Below are 20,047 nucleotides of genomic sequence, written 5' to 3'. Positions count from 1 at the left end.
TTCTAAATACAAACATCTTTGATATATTCCTTTGATGAAAGTAAAGGCTTAAAGACATTCCTTCCACCAAAGAGAAGCAGGTATCTTAGCAGCAACTTGTAACACTTTATGACCAATTAAACAAAAACAAGTTATGATTAGAGAAGCAGGAACTAAGCACAAGGGCAAAGTGTAAACCATTACAATTTTACTGGAGTTTTTTCAGTATTCTCTTATTGAATGTGTTATAGCATCCTCCTGTGACACTAGAATCATTCACCTGAGGAACTGGAGCTCCCAACGTGTACTGGTACTGAATTTTAAATAGGCTTTTATGCTTAAAAGCATCACTACATTATCACAGCACTTAGGGAGATAGATTCGAGGGAAGTTTCAAAATGATCATTCTTGTTATTCCAGGTCACTGCAAGTACAGAGGAGGTATCATGGAGCTTTGGCTTCAATCCAGAGTACGCCTTTAGTCTATGAGGAAATATGTACTTTAAGCATACTCAACAGAACTCTTCTTTCCTCTGAAAACACTCAAAACTATTTATACCAGTAGGGTTTACCAAATAGAGTTGGGTACCAGGGGTGGGGAGGAAGGTGAAGAGCAAAATATTCTCTAAAATGTTCCAATCATTTGGCTAGTCACAGAATTCCAAGGCAGTTACTATTTACTCACTTAATAAAGTTTTATGTAAATCAGCTACTACTGACATATTCCACAGAAACATTGGTAATATCCAATCCTACCTTTTATAAAATCTCCTAAGTACACTTCAAAAACAAACAATTACTCTAGAGAAGAACCCAGCATAAAGCTGAACCTTACTCTTAAGATGACAATTGAAATAAAGATTAACTTTAGAAAAGTCTATTATTAAAAAGCTGAAAATTACTGGCTTTCTATGAGTGATATTATTACATTAAAACCTTTGTGAAAGTACTGAAATGTAACTAATGAATTTTATTTGGAGATGTAATTAATTTCCAACTGAAGAAAGACTACAATGGACAAGTAATAGGTATTAACTCATTTGTTAAAGGAAAAAGGGATGCTTTTTCTTTTCTTTTTCTTTCTTTATTTTTTATTGGAGTATAGTTGCTTTACAATATTGTGTTAGTTTCTACTGTACAGCAAAGTGAATCAGCTATACGTATACATATATCCCCTTTTTTTGGATTTCCTGCTCATTTAGGTCACCAAAGAGCATTGAGTAGAGTTTCCTGTGCTATACAGTAGGTTCTCATTAGTTATACATTTTATACATGGTATCAATCCCAATCTCAAAAAGGGATACTTTTTTAAAACCTACAACCTTTGGGTCTCAGTGCTGAGATGTAAAATGTCCCAACTGTCAGATTTAAACACACCTTAAAATCAGGTGGAACAAACTATATTGTTTATATATTTTTATTTTCTGTATATTGTGATGTTTTGACATCTTAAAAAACCTTTCTGGCTAGCCAATTCTTAGAGATAGCAGGGGGCTAAGGTGGGAGCATGGCTTTGATATGCAAATTAACCACTCCAGGCCATACCTCCTCTATCTGGCCCCTCCATTCCAGGAGACAATATTCCTCTGCCTTAATCATCCAAGGAGCCCAATAACAGGCAACTAGGAACTAACTCTATAGTTTACAGCCCACTGAAATCATTCAGACTAGCCAGTCCTAAACTGTTCACCCTGCCCTGCCATTCCCAACAGAAACCCCAATACAGGCTCTAGCCTTGGTGTTCCCCTGTACTCTTGCTTCCTGCCCTCTGACCACCCTGAGGCATCCCTGGTGCCCCCCCAGAGGTATGTCCTGCCTCCTGTTTCTAGGACCTGTGAGGACAATAAACTTTTGTTTTCCCAAGCCTCTCCTATGTCTTCTCTTGAGGGGCTGCACCTGACTGACCATCACAGAACACAGAATACAAACAACAGTGCAATCTATGTTTTTTATATACAATTGTTTTTAAGTTGTATGCACATTAAAAAACTGAGTTTTAATTACTAAACAGATTTTTCCCCCTGAGATTCTTGTACACATTGGTATATAGGAAAAAAACCCTTTCTCCACTAGTATGGATTAACTGAAGGGTGCATTTCTATGTCTACTTTGGAATCCAATCACCTTAATTTTGCCATTATTTTCCTAAACTTATCTCTGGCATAAAGGATACCATCTAAAATGAACAAGGCTTATAAGTAAGAATAGAAATTAGATACCCACCTGTGAAGGTGTACTGGTAAGTTCCATCTTTTCTTGTGATTTCTCCTTGGCTAGTCGAGCAGCTTCTTTAAATTCCTGAAACTTTTCTGCAAACTGAATGTAGAAAGACTATATACATTAATCAAATAAAAATAGGTCTTAATGCCCACTTTTATCTTAGTTGTCTTCCATTTTATGGAATAACTGACTCTTACACAGCAACTTAGCCCTCAACTTAGCCCTCATGCATCATATGAAAATGACAGAAAAATAAACCTAATATCAAACATTTGCGCACTATAAAGTACTCTGACAGATCGCATTAAAAAAGATCATGATAAAATTAAGTTAGAATTTGGTTTCAGCTAGCTTAGTTCTGTCTCTTCTTGGTTGTTCAGATATACTTTACTAAGACCAAGGTGTGGGGTACAGGTTGGGAGTGGCATCAGTAAAGATGGGCATACTATGTTTGTTTCTCATGGAGAAAACTAAATCGCTTACGTGTCCACTCCTAACCATCTCTGTATCTGGAGCAAGCTTTTAACTTTTCCTAGAGTATAAACTCTTGCATTATGTAAGGCATTGTATTTGCAGCAGTACAAACAGCAACGTGTACCACTGTCAGTAACTGACATTACTAAACCTTCATTTCCAAAGATTCCTAAACAGCGAATGCACAGCAGCAGAAAGGAAAAGCAGGACGCCACAAAGGTCTTTAAGATGGGTAACAATTTAAAAAAATTACTTTATGTGAAATGCTAACTCTTAGGAACCCATGGTAACCAAATAAACGTCATGGCCACAAACAGTATCTATTTATGAACTGGAAGTGGAAACTAGTCTGCCACTGTTCTCAGAGAGAATAAGGCAAGGCTACAAAATAAGCAAATTAAAAAAATCTAAAATCTTTGTGCAACTGAAAACATCTGTTATAGCTAGCAATAAAAATATGAAATTATAGGTCCCCCTTCGAACCCCATAAGCCAACCCTGATTTCATTGCCATCTTGAGAAGGAAAGCTTTGTAAGGAAAGGCTCATGATACTCTGACCTGCCAATAGGGAGACGGAGGAGGGCCAAAATTAAAGTTGTCATTATTACCACTTTCCTTCTTAAACCTTGTTACCCCCACCTACAACTTGTAGATCAGGAAACTGAATCTGTATTATTATACTTATCTAATTAAAGAGAATATCTCATTACTGTAAAAAAAAAAAAAAGTCTGAATATAGAGCTAAAAAGGTCTCATTCACATTGTTGGAATTGAAATAAAAGCAAAACCATAATTAATTTCTCTTTATGTAATTTGAAATAATACACAAAGTTTTTCTTACACTAATTTGGCATTCCAAAGTAGTTAATGTTTAAAATTCTTCTCAACTTCATAAAGACCCATGCTGTTGCTAATTTTTATAGGTTTAGGTTTCCATGATAACAAAATACAACTTGATAAGCACTCTAACAATCCAAGCATAGTTGGAATTTTTCTCATACATCAACCTTAGGAGACCACAAATTTCTTTCAATGCTGCTGCTCTCTCACATTTTGGGAGTACCTTGCCTAGAATTGCCTTCAGAGCCTTCTCCAAACTCTTACAGTGTTTCATTTCATGTATGATTTTAGTGACAAAACAAGCCAGACTATTTACATGCTTGCTTCACTTATATAAAAGATTATGTACTCCTTTGGGTCCCTTATAGTTTACAAAGCACCGACATTAATCTTCAAGGTAGCTTGGAAAATAAGTCATGATTTTGTGATCTTTGGACCAAAACATTCTGAAGAGACTGATCATAAGCTCTTAGAGCCAAGTCTAGTGAATAAACAAACTAGAGTTGGCTCCAGGAGCTACTGAGTTGTTTCCTAATGGTTAATCCACCCTCACAATACAATACTAGAATTCGTTACCAGTCAGTTTGGTCAAAAGCATATACTAACTTTAAAGAGGAAAAATAAAATTCTTTAACTATAAAAGCTATTATCAGAAAAAAGATCAGATAAGAGGAGACAATATGATTGACAGAATTTAATAAACTATTTCTTTGCCATGTTAGCTATTTGCCCAGTAACTTGAAAGATGTAGTAAAAAAACAACAACAACTTAATATAGTCAAAATTACTTAGGCTCAAAAATCATTTCACGCAGGTTTGAGAAATTAATCCACAATTTAGTTCCTTTGTTGTCAAGAAATTCAGCAAGTGTAATATAATTATAGTTTTACTGTTTTTGCTATAGGCTTTAATAGACAATTTCAAAAGAAAATTTCCAAAAAGGTTCTGAGTAACGGCAAAAATATTAGAATAAATGTGTAATTTCCTAAGGGGATTGTTTATGGAGGGACAATGCTTAACTCGATGCCTGTGTCCCTGCTATGTTGAAATACTTTAAGTCTAAAACTTATAACTTTACCACAGCTCAAGAAATATATTTAGAGAATATAATGGGTGTAAGAGAAATGAAATCAGTTAACACTTGTTTGTTTTAATCATCTTACAGAGAATGACTTATAATCATCAAGACAAAAGTTAAAATAGTTGTAAAATTGAGCTTTCAACTCTAATTTATATCAAAAAGATAACAAAAGCACTTGAAAACAACAGTGTTAAGGAAAGTTTACAACTAAAACAAAAGAAAGATTATTTTAACTACTGAACTATCTAATTATAACTTCAAGTCAATAAATATTCACAAAAGTGTAAGATTTTTTAAAAGAAATAATTTTTAAGAATCTCAATGATTTCTATAACGAACAGCTTAGGTTTCACCTAAGTATTAACGGTGTATATCTAACAAGAGCCTGATTACCCTGCACTTGAGCTATTTCAACTCTCAAGCCATCAGATCCTATGTATACCAAATCATACATAAAATATGGTTCAAATGTAGGGTTATTCTTTTAACTGAATGCTTCAAACAGAGAAGTTTTAAGCATAACTCTTTGGGTCTGGTGAGCATCAAATGTGAAGGGAAAAGTGAGTAATCCTCATCTCCTTGATCATCTTGTTATCCTGAGATTGTTTCCTTTTCCTTATAAACTCTTTCTTTGACATCCACAAGAACTCAAGATGCTGCTGGTATGAACACTGCATGGCTTTTGTTTATATGCAGGAAAACTGTTTTATTTCCAGTATTTAGCCTGGTGATGCTCTGTATTTTATCAGCCGTTCTAGCCACAGTAGTTTACTTGGTCAGTTCCGAGAACTCCTCATGGTGTCTCTTAGATCTTACTCTGTGTTGCATCAGAGAGCTCAGAGTAATTCTCACCCAGACAAAGCACCACTTTCCTAAACAGTAACTTATATGTGCCTGCTATTATGTCTGAAATATCACTATCAGCTTGAGTTTTCACAATTCAGAAGCGTTTGGTGTCTACCTATCTTACAGAACATCAACCAAGGGTGCTAACTCCCAAGCAAAGTCCATTCTGAAGTGATAATTCCCACATTTTATTTCCTATCATACCTAGTTAACCACAAAAGCCCTCCTCAATCAATGGTGACTGTTTTTAATGTATACAATGTTTCCAACCGACAGTGGGATCCACTGATCTCTCACTTCTTGCTCTGCTGTCACTACAGTCGTTCTGAAAATGATTATCAAAGAAATTTCTCCTACATTTTATACTCTCCATTTTCTATTATATATTTAAGACGTCTGACTTGAAGATGTAGATTTCCACTCAGATCTTATGATTTAACTTACTTTCGAAAGATGATGCTCAGAGGAGAACCCCAGTCCATAAACAGTGTTTGCCCTGCTATCAGCCCACTGGCCAAACTTCTGAGATGTTTTAGTAAATGTCATGTTTGGGGTGATGGTGCTGTTAATTATTGCCTGAAAAATAAAACAAGTATGAGTAACCAGCCAAAAATTCACAAATAGGCATTTAAGTACAGGACTATTCAGATACGTAAAAACTCAGGACTCCTACTGAGCCACAATGTTAAATATATAAAGAGAGTTAGAGAAACAGTTTTTTTTTTTTTTTTTGCGGTACGCGGGCCTCTCACTGTTGTGGCCTCTCCTGTTGCGGAGCACAGGCTCCGGATGCGCAGGCTCAGCGGCCATGGCGCACGGACCCAGCCGCTCCGCGGCATGTGGGATCTTCCCAGACGGGGGAACGAACCCGTGTCCCCTGCATCGGCAGGCGGACTCTCAACCACTGCGCCACCAGGGAAGCCCCGAGAAACAGTTTTTAACATTATAAGTGACTGTGGCAATATGGTAATAATAGAACTATAAATATAATGGCACTCTACCATAAATTTCAATAGTTTACAAGCAAAATAAGTTTTCCTGTGATGCAAAAACTTTTAAAGAGTTTTTAATGTGGTCAGTGTCTTCTCTTTGAACATTTAGGATCAATATCTATGAATTTTGGATGATATTCACCGGAAGCAAGTAGGTTTTAATAGTTGTTTATTTAAAAGCAAGGTCCCCCTCTCCAAAGAATCTTCCGAAAATGAAGGCAGCGATAGAACAAATTTTCTATTTGATCATTATTTTCTAAAATCCATCAACAAGAATTTTCTTAAAGCCAACTTACCTGAAATATACTGTGATACAGAAAAGACTTTCAATCCTTTAGTAAGTTTTCCTTTACTCAAGAGAAAAACAAACCCTTAAGTATATACTTTGCTTCTTTACATATAAAGTGGTATAAAATCATGGTAATGAGAATCACTATCACTTCTGTTTATAACAGTTTCTTAGAAAACTAGTCTTTTAGTACTTTATTAAATATTAACTTTGCTGATCACTTTAATAAACTTCAACTACTCTTTAACACATTAATTTCAGTTCATTCATCCCCTCTGCCAGTACTGTTAAGGTGTAGAATCAGTTTTAGTTAAGTAGTCTAATGACTCTGTAACTGAGATTGAGATTACAAAGTGATCCCAGTAATAATAAAAATAGATACGTTATCAAACCCATAAGCAGTTATTTGGTGAACTATTAAATGTGGAATAAGAATCAAGCCTTCCAGAACAAAGCTAAATCTGTACACCTCATGAACAACAGTATAAACGTAAATATTTATGAGCTATGCAGGTATTGATGAAGTTATAATGAATGCATGACATTTGTCCTACTAAAGTAGACAGTAAGAGAGTGGTGGCTTGCCTTCTCTCACAGACAGTAGACATGTTATCTGTTGTTACATGAGAGTCCTTATTCTCTCTAAGCATTTTCACCTCTAACAAAATTTATACACTAATATACTGCCTTACCCTTTGGTTCAAAAGCTGTTTTTCCTGGCATGTCATTTTAGATCCTGTAAAATGTAGCTAACAACTGCTCTAACATGCAGGGTTGTCATCAAATGAAAGATTGAGTGGGAAAGAATATACTAACGAATGGTAAGGACTCGTTTGGATATGCAACTTTTCGCGTGTGCAAATACTTACTAAATGCCAAGCACAACTCTAGGAACTTTAGATACAACAGTGAGAAGCAACCTAACTGTGGATTACATTCTAGAGCAAAAAGAGTCAGTCATTGAACAAATAAACAAGTAGCTGACCAGTGAAATTTCAGAGAGTGGTAAGTGCTGTGAAGACCATAGACCAGGATGGGATCAAGACTGAGAGGCAGGAAGGCAAGGGCTGGCCAGCACTAGTTTAGATTTGGTGGTCCTTGAGTGTTCCCTGAGGAGGGTGCATGTACACGTGAGCTGGGATCTGAGTGTTTCCAAGGAGAGATGGGCATCTTACAGCTGACCCTAACAACTCTCACATGGTGAGGCGACCACAGGCTTTATAAGGCATGTAAAAGTTGTGACTCATGAGCTGCTGGTCACTGACCTTCTGGTTTGGCTATTTCAGACTAACTTCTTTCTGTTTTTATGTTTAAGAGTTCCATTTTAATCCCCATTCTGAACCTTTCCTTGTCTCCATATGACTTGTTTTGGGATTCTTTAATCAGTGAATAAAACTTTAAAATAATAGATGATTCTGCACTTAAAATTATTTATTAGAATTCTTAAAATAGAATGCTACTATAAATCAATTTTAAAAAAATTTTTAGTTCTTTAAAATAAATATGTCTCTCAATCCCATAGTTCTTGTCTTTTCAAGGAAAAGAAGTAGAAATGCTGTGTCATTACCAACCATATAGTGCTCTGATCCTGGCCCTTGGCCATACTGATGTCTCTGCAGCAGGATTAGAAAACCTTCAAGCAAACTTGACATGCACAGAAAAGGCCTTAAGTGAGAACAAATGGATGTTTTCTAATCAGGGGCACCTAAGGTTTTCCCAACTCATCATGTTGTGCAGAAATAGAAGTGAGGGTGGGGAAAAGAAACTCACCCATTTAGCTGCATCAAATAAACCACTGCTGCTTACCAAAAAACTACTCCTGCAGGAAACTGCAATAGTTAATAGCATCAGTTTAGAAAAGTAACTAGAAAATGGAAAATGTGATAGAAGATATAACTCCAGTACAGAGAGTAGATTTTATTAAAAGAAACAAAAAAACTTTTTCACAAGAGTTATATAAGAGCCTAATAATTACAAGCTACAAAGTATATTCAAAAATGGAAATGACAGAAGCAATAGTTCATACTGCTTCAGGAGAAAAACACATGAGGATTATTTAATCACAATGGACTTGGGCCTACTTTACTTTTATGTACCATTTAACTGCCCTCTCTAATAAAACCACATCTTATCCATGGTTTGGGTCAAGAGAGAAATACAAATTACAGAGAATTGAAGGTTCAAGTCAGGGAAAAGAAACAAATTAACACTCTAGGATCTGAGATTATAATAATTAATATCTGTTAATTTCACTAAACAGTTATAAAATGTGGCAAAATTATTCTTCATTAAATAAAGCTTCAGAGAAATGAACTATTGCTATTTCCCAAGTCCTATAAATCCTGAGTAAAAATGAAAAGAGGATCGATTATTCAAATAAATACGTTAGTCACTTATGTACAAGACAAAGTGCAAATAGCCCCTGGGGTCCTATAATCCAGTTAAGGAGATAAGGAATGAGCACATAGAAAAAACAGACTGAAAGTTCAGCATTAAACTAAATTATCTTTTATTCCCCCAAACCACTAGGCAATACATAATAAAAAGCTGGGGGCTTCCCTGGTGGTGCAGTGGTTGAGAATCTGCCTGCTAATGCAGGGGACACGGGTTCGAGCCCTGGTCTGGGAGGATCCCACATGCCGCAGAGCAACTAGGCCCGTGAGCCACAACTACTGAGCCTGCGTGTCTGGAGCCTGTGCTCCGCAACAAGAGAGGCCACAATAGTGAGAGACTGGCGCGCTGCGATAGTGAGAGGCCCGTGCACCGCGATGAAGAATGGCCCCTGCTTGCCGCAACTAATGAAAGCCCTCGCACAGAAACGAAGACCCAACACAGCAAAAATAAATAAATTAATTAATAAACTCCTACTCCCAACATCTTTAAAAAAAATCTGAATAATATGAATAATAACAATAGCAAGTAAGTGTTTGTATAGTGATTACTATACACGCTTTAAGTGTTTTTGCCTAAATTAATTTACTTAATCTTCACAATAATCCCACGGTGTAATGATGTAGTTATTTACATTAGTTCTTTTTTACAGATGAAGAAACCTGAGACATGAAGACATTAAATATCTTGCTCTAGGTCACATGGCTAGTAAGTATTAAAGTAAAAATTCAAACCAGATGGTCCAGCTTCAGAGTCTGTGGTCTTAACTCTACACTGAACTGTGAAAATTTCCTAGGAATTATCTACATGTATTATTCAAAATTCCTTGAGGAAAAAATGGAACTTCCCCCCTATTGAAGGGTATACTCCATCAGGCACTGAGGTAACTAAGTGCTTTGTAGATACTAACTCAATCTTTACAACTACTACTGAGGTGAGAACAATGAAGCTCAGAGAAGTAAACACATAATTTGCCCCAAATCAAAAACTTCATAGATGGTAGAATTGAGATAGAAACCCAGGCAGTCCATGCCCGTAAACATTTTACTATCTGCCTCTCCTAACAAATAAAAACAGGTCTTGTCCATACGCTTCTCTTCTGAATAATGGATGTCAGCTTTATTATTGAATACTGAACTTAATATTGAAAGACTTCCTATGATTTAGGGGTTTTTGAACTGCCTACTAGACTATAGAAGTATATCTGGGGCTTCCCTGGTGGCGCAGTGGTTGAGAGTCCGCCTGCCGATGCATGGGATACGGGTTCGTGCCCCGGTCCGGGAAGATCCCACATGCCGCGGAGCGGCTAGGCCCATGAGCCATGGCCGCTGAGCCTGTGCATCCAGAGCCTGTGCTCCGCAACGGGAGAGGCCACAACAGTGAGAGGCCCACGTACCACACACACACACAAAAAAAAGAAGTATATCTGAAAAGAAGTCTAGTTCCTCACTAGATAACATGCTCCAAGAGTAGAAACTGTGTCCATCCTGTTGAAAACTATATTCCTAGCACCTAACACAGTGCCTGACACAACAGATATGCAATGAATATTTATCAAATAAACTGATTTCAAATTTGTAGAATATTTTGGTATGTAACTCAATATATATATAAGGTGGTTAATCTAAGTAATTTAGGGGATGAAAAAGTTGTTACCCTAAAAATGATCAATTTTGGGTTTTTTTGTTTTTTGTTTGTTTTTTTGCAGTATGCGGGCCTCTCACTGTTGTGGCCTCTCCCGTTGCGGAGCACAGGCTCCAGACGCACAGGCTCAGCAGCCATGGCTCACAGGCCCAGCCGCTCCGCGGCATGTGGGATCCTCCCGGACCGGGGCATGAACCCGTGTCCCCTGCATCGGCAGGCGGACTCTCAGCCACTGCGCCACCAGGGAAGCCCCAATTTTGTTTTTTAAAAGGTAAGTTTTTAAAGCTCAAAAGAAAATATTTTATTTTAATGAAGATAAAAATCTTCTGAATAAAACTGAAGTGTATACTATATAAAGCAAAACAGCAAGTTTATTTAATGGAAATGTAACTTACCTTTGAGCCATCTAAACTGATTATCCTATACACGTTTCTTGTGCTGTCATAGAAATAAGACACAGTAACTGCGTGCTTGCTGGTGGGTACCCAGTTCTTCTTTGTGTTTGGGTCGATCTGGAAGACATGAGCTCGAGTGCTGAAGATGGGTTGTTCCCTGTAGGGGAGAAAACAAAATGACAGGATGAAAGCAGCCACTTTTATTCCACTGGACAACAGAACATGAAAACTGTATGATTCCACTTACCCAAAAATTCCCACATCCTTGAAAATAAGAGAAACTTTCTTTTAAATTTGAATACTCAGTATTATAACATTCTTTAAAACAATTACAGTCAATCCTTATTATTTGAAGATTCTGTATCTGTGATTTTGCCTACTCAGTAAAATGCATTTGTAACCCCAAAATCCATACTTGAGGTACTTCCTTGGTCTTTTCCAGTGACCTGACATGTACCTTTCCACCTGAGGTTGATCAAGGTAGCACTCTGCCTTCTTGTCTCAGCTCTCATACTATAAACAAGTGTTCTTTTTGCAATCTGTTTAGCACCATGAAGTCTGCATTTTTGTGCTTTTTGTTGGTGCTTTCACTGTTTCAAATGGCCCCCAAGCACAGTGCTGAGTGCTGTCTGTTCCTAGATGTAAGCAGACTGTGACGTGCCTCATGGAGAAAAAAAGTTACATAAGTTTTGTTCAGGCATGAGTTACAGTGCTTTTGGCCATGAGTTCAATGGTAATGAATCAACAATATATATTAAATAGGGTGTCTTTAGATAGAAACATACATCAAACAAGGTTATTATTGATTGGCTGATGAAAATGTTGTGACCAGAGGCTCACAGGAATCTAACCCTGTGTTTCCCTCTGGACAATGGTTCAACACTCATTAATTCAGTGTTTGTGGTGACTTTATAGAACAAAACCGCTGCAAATAATTAGAACTGACGATATGCTGTTTAAATACAAGTATCTTATATGTGACTCTCACTAAGTTAAAAGTTTTTACCCATTTAAAACTACATTATTCTGGTAACAGGTAAAGAATTTACTGGGAAAGTTTACTTTCAATATAATCTCTACTATACTGAAAAATATAAGGAAAACAAAGTAGCCCATCATCACAGTATCTTTTATTTAGATCAAGTAAGGCCTTAAAGATAAATGAGGTTTTTAAAATTATAATTTCAAGAACCCAAACTTATCAAAAATGTATATTCAAAATATGATCATTACAGATTTCTTTTACAGTCTGAAAAAACAAGCATGAGATGATCTGTATGTGATAGAAGCATTATAAGGCAAATTTTTCCAAGTTCTCAGTAAGAATTCTCTTGTAAAGAGCATTTACCAAAAATTTTTTTGGAGTCCAAATGTTTCTTTCATTTACATAACACTTTTCTTTCCTAAATCAGCTTAAGGTCCTAAAGAGACTTTTAACCGGTATTATATATATAATGTTAAAATTAATTAAGTTTAAATTTTTTAATTTTAAAGAATTAAAAATGTTTTCCAATTTTAAATTTAAAGAAGGGAAAAGAGAGTATGGAAAAGAGTGAAATTAGAAAACAGGCAAGGCAAATTTTGGTCTTTGGCAAAATGATTCTTCGGATTAATAATAATGGGCTGGGTGTCACATATGTCTCCTATGATTTACTTTAGCCCTTAGAGAGCTATTAGGAAAGGGAGGTACCTTCCCTGTATGTAACTGGGCTCTTCCCAGTTTCATTTCTGGAAACCACCATAACAACTGTTCTTATTAAAGAATCACTTTTGAAAGGAAGTGAGTGATACATTTTATGCCCCTCCCTAAAAAATGAAGCAGAAAGTCATCACTTCTGGCTTAACTGCCATTATACATGGGTTCATTCAGCAAATAGTTATTAATAATCTGGCAAGGTGCTATGCCAGGATGCAGAATCCTTCTAAATTAGGAGTAGGCCCTGTTCATTCCCTTTCCCCATCCTCAATCCTCGACTTTCACAGTAAGGCTGGTGCTACATTTGGGTTATCGTCCAAAAGCCCTGCAACCTCTGCTTTTCTTTTTTTTCACCTTTTAATTAAAGTTCAGTGACTGCAGCTAGTTCCAATTCACAGGGAAATTCATTCACACAAAATGCTATTTTTTAAGACACATAAGGAAGGGAAGTGGGCCATTCTTGGCTCTATTGACTTGATAATATTTTTTTCATTTGACAGGGGATAAATTTCTAGATAGTGTAGGCTGATAATTATAAGCATGTGTTCTAATAAATGTATTTTCCAAAAAAGTAAAACTGTTAAGACAATGATATTGCTTTTGCAAGCCTTATATGACCAATCATCAAATCCTTATTCAATGGAAATGCGATGTTTTGAGTCCAATAAATATTTTCCACACCACATTAATTCACACAGTGTAATGAGTTGCACAATTATTCCACACAATTTAATTCCATTCTAAATAAAAACCTTTAGGGTAAACTAGCTATTTTACAAGCAAATGACGTCTGACATCAACTAAATATGCTGTTTTCTTCGATTCTTTTCTGAATAGCTGATTTCTTAAAGAAAGTTATAGTTCATTCAAAGAAAAAAAAAGTTGTAGTTCAAGATCTCTGTGGTTAAAGGCCTAGCCATCAACATCTGGATGATAAAGACTAGGGAAATAATTTTACAGCTGATACACAGGGAAGAGAATTCCTAGAAGTAACGAGGATGTTACTACATCTGTCAGGGCATATAAGCAGATGATTCACCCTTTATGGAATATCTACTACATGGTAAAAACAGAGAGAGATGGTCTTTGCCCTTGAAAAGTTCAGTCTGGTGAGGGAAGACAGATATGTTAAACAAATAAAATGCTCTTCACCATGATAGAGTCTCTGAAAATAAGTGGGTAAAGGCTACTGTGGAGAAACTGATGCCTAAGTCTGAAACCATGGCACAGTGGTTAGAGGGCATAGTACTTAGGCATGTGTAGCAAGAACCTCAGTGAGTATGTGTGCCTTTGAAGAATGAGGCTAGAGACAGAGAGAGAAGTCAGTTCATGAGGGTACCCGCTGGAAACTACTGAGAGATGTAAATAGGAACAGCTTTGCATTTTAGAAAGATAAATTTAGTAGCACTGAAAAAGGTGGGTTGAAGGGAAACAACACTGGACATAGGGACACTAGTCAGAACCTTACAAAGGATCCCAAGTATTAAAAAAATAAAAAGAATAGGAGGTTAGGGAGTGGAATGAAGACATGAGGAGGGGCTAAAGGTAAATTTAGAAAGTAGAATCAATAAGATAAAGTAACAGTTTGGATGTAGGGCAGTGGTTTATCAAACAGGGGAGAGTCGTCTCCCAGGGGACATTTTACAATGTCTGGAGACATTTTTGGTGGTCACAACGGAGGGAGATTGCTACTGACTTCTAGTGGGAAGAAGCCAGGGGTGTTGCTGAACATCTACAATGCACAGGACAGCCTCCTACAACAAAAAACTATCCAGCCAAAAATGTCAACAGTGCCAAGGTTAAGAAATCATGATGTAGGAGATGGAGGAATCTGAGTCTTCTGGGTTTCTGGTCTGGGTGACTGAAAAGAAGACAGTGCCACTAGGCAGTATGGTAAACAGAAAATAAAGTCTGGAACAGGGGGGATGGTGAGGGAAAGGATGAGCTCAGTTTTGACCAAGTTCTGATGCCTACAGGGTTTGCATGTAAAACTGTCAGGAAGGGAACTTAAAATGTTAGTTTGGAGCTCAGTAGAGAAAACCAGGCTGGAGTGAAAAGTTTTGGGAATCATCAAGAGAGCTTATCACTAGTCTGTTTAAGGTACATTTCAACACTAAGCATGTGGAAAAACTTCATTTTAGAGAAAAGCTGTAGAAGCAGCTTAAAGGATCTGAAAAGCATCTGACACTGATTATCCCAAGTGTTCAAGTGCTAATGCTTTTTCAAATAAACTGGATGGCGCTCATAAATAAAGGTTAGACACACTACTTCCTTTATAACAATTCACACAAAACTAACTGCATCAAATACCAGCATTTTCCAAAGTATGTTCTATGGAACGAAAGTCCTAGAATTGAGTGTTCCATACTTATATAAGTTCTGCAAACACCTATGTGTTCTACTCTGAAACATTTATAATGCCCGTTAATATATTAAAGGTTCTGAGAAGTCCTGCAGTAAAGAAACCCATTTAACCCTGAATAACCCAGCATGCAGCAAAGTGATCTGATCCTAGAATTCTTTTTCACATAACACAGTAACATCTCATAGGACTTACATTTATAACCACAATATGAGAATCAAAAGATAAATTTTGAGGTAAACACATCTCACTGAAAGCCAATCTGTATATTCTACCATCTTTATTGACCTTACTGTTACTAGAATATATATATATATATATATATATATATATATATGGCATAATACAAAATTGAGGCCTTAGTCATGACTACAGTATTATTTCTTAAACAGATATAATGACACAAAGTAATTCTCCTAAGAAATTAAACATTAATCTAAAAATCAATTTTGAAAGCAAATAGATTTTTGCATGAAATGCTTTAAACTAGCTTAGAGAAACAAAACTAAACACAGAACACACAGAGACAGACACACACACACTTTAATCCTAGAGAATCATCTACTTTGTAACTTCTTCCATCAATAGTCAAGACGGGACTTCCCTGGTGGTGCAGTAGTTAAGAATCCGCCTGCCAATGCAGGGAACACGGGTTCGAGACCTGCTCCAGGAAGATCCCACATGCCATGGAGCAACTAAGCCCATGCGCCACAACTAGTGAGCCTGTGCTCTAGAGCCCATGAGCCACAACTACTGAGCCCACGTGCCACAACTACTGAAGCCCGCCTGCCTACAGCCTGTGCTCCTCAACAAGAGAAGCCACTGCAATGAGAAGCCCGCGCACCACAATGAAGAGTAGCCTCCACTCGCCGCAACTAGAGAAAGCCCGCATGCAGCAACGAAGACCCAATGCAACCAAAAAGAAAGAAAGAAAAATTAAAAAAAAAAAGTCAAGGCAATGAGTAGCTCAAATGACCTTACAGTTAGAAGGTTACTGAAGTGTTTTCCAGAAGGTTCGTAAAATAATTCTAGGAAGTTGGTATAAGAAGAATTCTGAAGGTCTTAACTGTGGGCTAAAACTCTGTAAAAGTATTGATACTACATACATAGCAAAGCGGATATGAAGAAAGTTATGGTTTCAAACAATTGCCAGACTTTCCTCTTAATTTTCCAAAAGAAAGTAGCCTGGCAGAGGTTAAAGGTATAAGGTAGATGATACCTTCCACTAAGAGTTTGACATTGCTACAGACACTGCTGGCTGACTATCCGCCAACTATTCCTTCTGGCTCCTTCCTAACACACCTCACATGTTCTCTACCCTCCTCCACATGACTGTGAGCTTCACTAAGATCATCAATGCAATCCCATTCTCCTTGCCAGAAGTCTGCTTAGGAAGGGACCTCTGAAGCAGTTCTGGCTCATGAGATAATCAGGGAAAGTTTGCTGGAAGCTTCTGGGTACACTCACAAAAAGATACGCACATAAAGGCTTCCCTGGTGGCGCAGTGGTTGAGAGTCCGCCTGCCGCTGCAGGGGACACGGGTTCGTGCCCCGGTCCGGGAGGATCCCACATGCCGCGGAGCGGCTAGGCCCGTGAGCCATGGCCACCGAGCCTGCGCGTCTGGAGCCTGTGCTCCGCAACGCGAGAGGCCACAACAGTGAGAGGCCCGTGTACCGCAAAATAAATAAATAAATAAATAAATAAATAAGATACACACATAAGAAGGGACGGTCTCTTAAATAACGTTGTGTTTGCAGTGACATTCGGACCTGAAGAGTCATCTTAGGACCTTGAGGGCAGCTAACCTGAGAACAAAGCCAACACTGTGAACAAGAGCAGATGGAAAAACCAGGAATCTGTTTCCTTGATTATGTCATTGAATCGATGACTCAGCCTCTAGGCTTTTTATGTGATAAAACAAGTTTCCTAGTTGTTCCAAGCAGTTGTCATTTAAAAAAATTACACAAATAATAATTGAGGAAAGAGGTATACATATAATAAATTCTGCAATAATGTGCTCCCCAATAAAATGTGATTGGTGGTCTTCCAGTTCTCCTGGCTAGCTAGCACACACTGGTCATTCACTAACTTTGTAACACAGATCCACATACAATTAGATTTTTAGGGCCCCATTTCATACTGTAGAGGTAATCAATGGAAAAATTTATAAGGCTAACTGATTGAGATGGGTGGAAGAAACATGGAAATCATAAAAGTTCATTATCAATTGACTTTCTGCTATAAGGATTTAATATCCAAGTCTTTTAATCAAGAAACAGCAGTATAACTGCGTGTTAGAGATATGCAGACAACTACCAAGAGAAATAAAAATGGGAATTTGTAATAGCAGTTGCCTGGGGGGACAGGGCTAGATGAAGGACAAGATGAGATAGGAAACTAGTACTTGTCTTTACAAACCTTTAAGTACTATTTAACTTTTAAAACTTGTTCTAGTACTAAAAGATTTTCTTAAGTGCCACAGTGTAGGAAGCTACACTTATATCACAGTTAATGCTGAGAGAAGAATGCTTTAGGGGCCACTTTTGAAGACTGCCAAAGAACCATAGAATAAGTGACAATTTTTAATAGCTTGGAACTCAACTAACTTAACAGGACATCATCTGAAAGCATTCTTATTATTCATAAAGAGGAATAAAGGGAAAGTAAGACAGGAGCAGGAATTCCAAATGTGTCCAACTATGCCTCTGGAAGTGCTGAAGGTATGTCCACTTCCTTCCTTCATTAGAAGTAAATACACAGGAAGTAAGACAAAAAACATTCTACCTTTAGCTTGGTTTTTGGAGTTTGAAGTGGGAAGAGAAACGGGACAATACGTGTTAAGGCCAAAAGGACATGGGCAAGGTTGAGACAAGGAGTGGATGGACACAAATGACCATTTAACCTCAAATGCAATGCCTGAAGAATTTAGTCTCAGTGCCATTATGAGCTGGCACAGCATGTCTTCAGACAAGCTGGAGCTCAAGCACTGGAATGTCCTCAAAAGAACTGTCCTGTACTAGTTAATAATATAAAGTGTAATTCCACTGGATTATCAGGTAATTGGTTTACTTCCCCTATCCCACCATCCAGCTCTACTCTCCCAGCACACGCCTGTAACAAAAATCTTACTGACTACAACAGCTGTTTTGATGCGGCTCAAAGATTATGACTGCATATTATCAGCTATGTATTTCTATTACCATGTTATGTGTTTAACAGGTGATTACTTATCCATTTTGAATTTTCTTTAAAACAAACAAATAACACATGCTTCCTCTGAGGCAAGCAAAGCTTATCCGACTAATGGCTACCCCACACATAGTTGTACCACAAGAGCGCCATCTAGTGATGAACCAAAAACATAGCAGGTGTTTGTTTAAACTTCCAAGTTACTATACAGAAAAAACAAAATCGTAAAGGAGATTGCTATAACATAGGTATACAGACTTAAAATGTGACACCAACAACTACAGAACGTCTTTTCTGGAAGAATTCTTAAAAAGTGTATGATCTGAATTCCTTGGTCTTTGAACTGGTTAATTACACATTCAAACGAAAGATTTTTTAAGAAAATCATTGTATCAACAATTGTGCATCAGAAATATCTTCATGACATCAGGTATTTGACTTAATTAGCATATCTGAAGAAAATATAATCAAATAAATTAAAATTTTCAATCTGGAGTTTAAGATTACTAAATTATAAAACTGTATTTCAAACAGTAACAACATTGTTTATACTCCTTATATACAGCCTTCATTTTAAGTTTTCTTTTTTTTTTTTCTCAGTCTCAGTCCTTTCATTAAGGCACAGCACTAGTTATTAAAAGGGATTACAGTACTTATTTACGTTGGGCACTTTAATCAGTAGCTACATTTAAAAGATCAAAGGAATATGTTCAAATTCATAGGAAAGAGCAAGTAAACCCACTCAATGTATATATTTAAGCAACATCTTCAGTACTCAAAGGACCTGGCTTGCTAGGTCCTTTGAGTATTGACTTCCAAGTGACATCATCTCTGCCCCACTCCCCCTTTTAAAACTCTATTTATTTCAGATAAAATACTTGGTGTTTTAAAATATATGAGGACATATTCCTGGTAACTCAGTTACATTTAAAATTAGTACTGTACTTTCAATTTCACTAGACTTTAATCATTCTTCTTTTCCCAGTTGATTTCCACTACATAAAGCTATATTCTGAGAACTCACAGTATACACTAGGGAAATCTAAGGAAAATAGCCTCTTGTTAATGAGAATTTAATTCTTGTTAATATATATGGCACATTCCTAAAAATCCAAAATAAGTAATTTTCTAGTAGACATCCAATTCCTAGAAACTTTTAAAGTGAATTAAATGTTAAAAGATTATTTAAGTTCTAATACCAACAATACTTCAAGGAACAATAATACTCTTAGGTACTCTTTTCCTTTACACTTAGTAAAAACTAACCAAGTGAATATGCAATCCATATTCTATCTGAACAAGCAAATACTCTAAAAAATAAACTTATGATTGAAGAGAAAGATCCAAAGGTATTTTGGCAAAATACTGAAGAGAAAGATCCAAAGGTATTTTGGCAAAATATTAACATTTGCTACATTTGAATAGTGGTTGCATAGATGTTACATTATTCCCTGTATTACTATGAATATTTTTAATTGTGCAAAACAAACAATAAAACCGCACACCATTTCTCTAGAATTCTTATTAACACTGAGAAATCTGACTAAATCAGCCACATTTTATTTTATGCATATGTAGATCTTTTTTTTTAAACTGCTGTGCAAAAGTTGGCACTATGATCAGAACTGTACTATCCAACACGGTGACTA

General features: G+C 36.8%; 1 protein-coding gene across 2 annotated transcripts in view; it reads right to left on the bottom strand.

Moving 5' to 3' along the window:
• Positions 1-20,047, bottom strand: part of HOMER1 (homer scaffold protein 1) — a 128,268-nt gene that overhangs the window by 71,633 nt on the left and 36,588 nt on the right. For both annotated transcript variants that reach the window (XR_014293990.1, XM_082620317.1), the window contains exons 2-4: positions 11,152-11,308; positions 5,885-6,016; positions 2,203-2,295 (exon numbers count right to left, since the gene is read on the bottom strand). Coding sequence is in view for 1 of the 2 variants with exons in the window: in XM_082620317.1 (XP_082476443.1) it covers positions 2,203-2,295; positions 5,885-6,016; positions 11,152-11,308 (382 nt within the window). In the remaining variant the exon portion in view is untranslated. The remainder of the gene's footprint in view (positions 1-2,202; positions 2,296-5,884; positions 6,017-11,151; positions 11,309-20,047) is intronic.

This window comes from Mesoplodon mirus (genome assembly GCF_964341445.2).
Source record: "Mesoplodon mirus genome assembly, chromosome: 5".
Taxonomy (NCBI): domain Eukaryota; kingdom Metazoa; phylum Chordata; class Mammalia; order Artiodactyla; family Ziphiidae; genus Mesoplodon; species Mesoplodon mirus.
The sequence above is the reverse complement of the archived record's forward strand: the minus strand, read 5'-3'. Positions and strand labels throughout refer to the sequence as shown.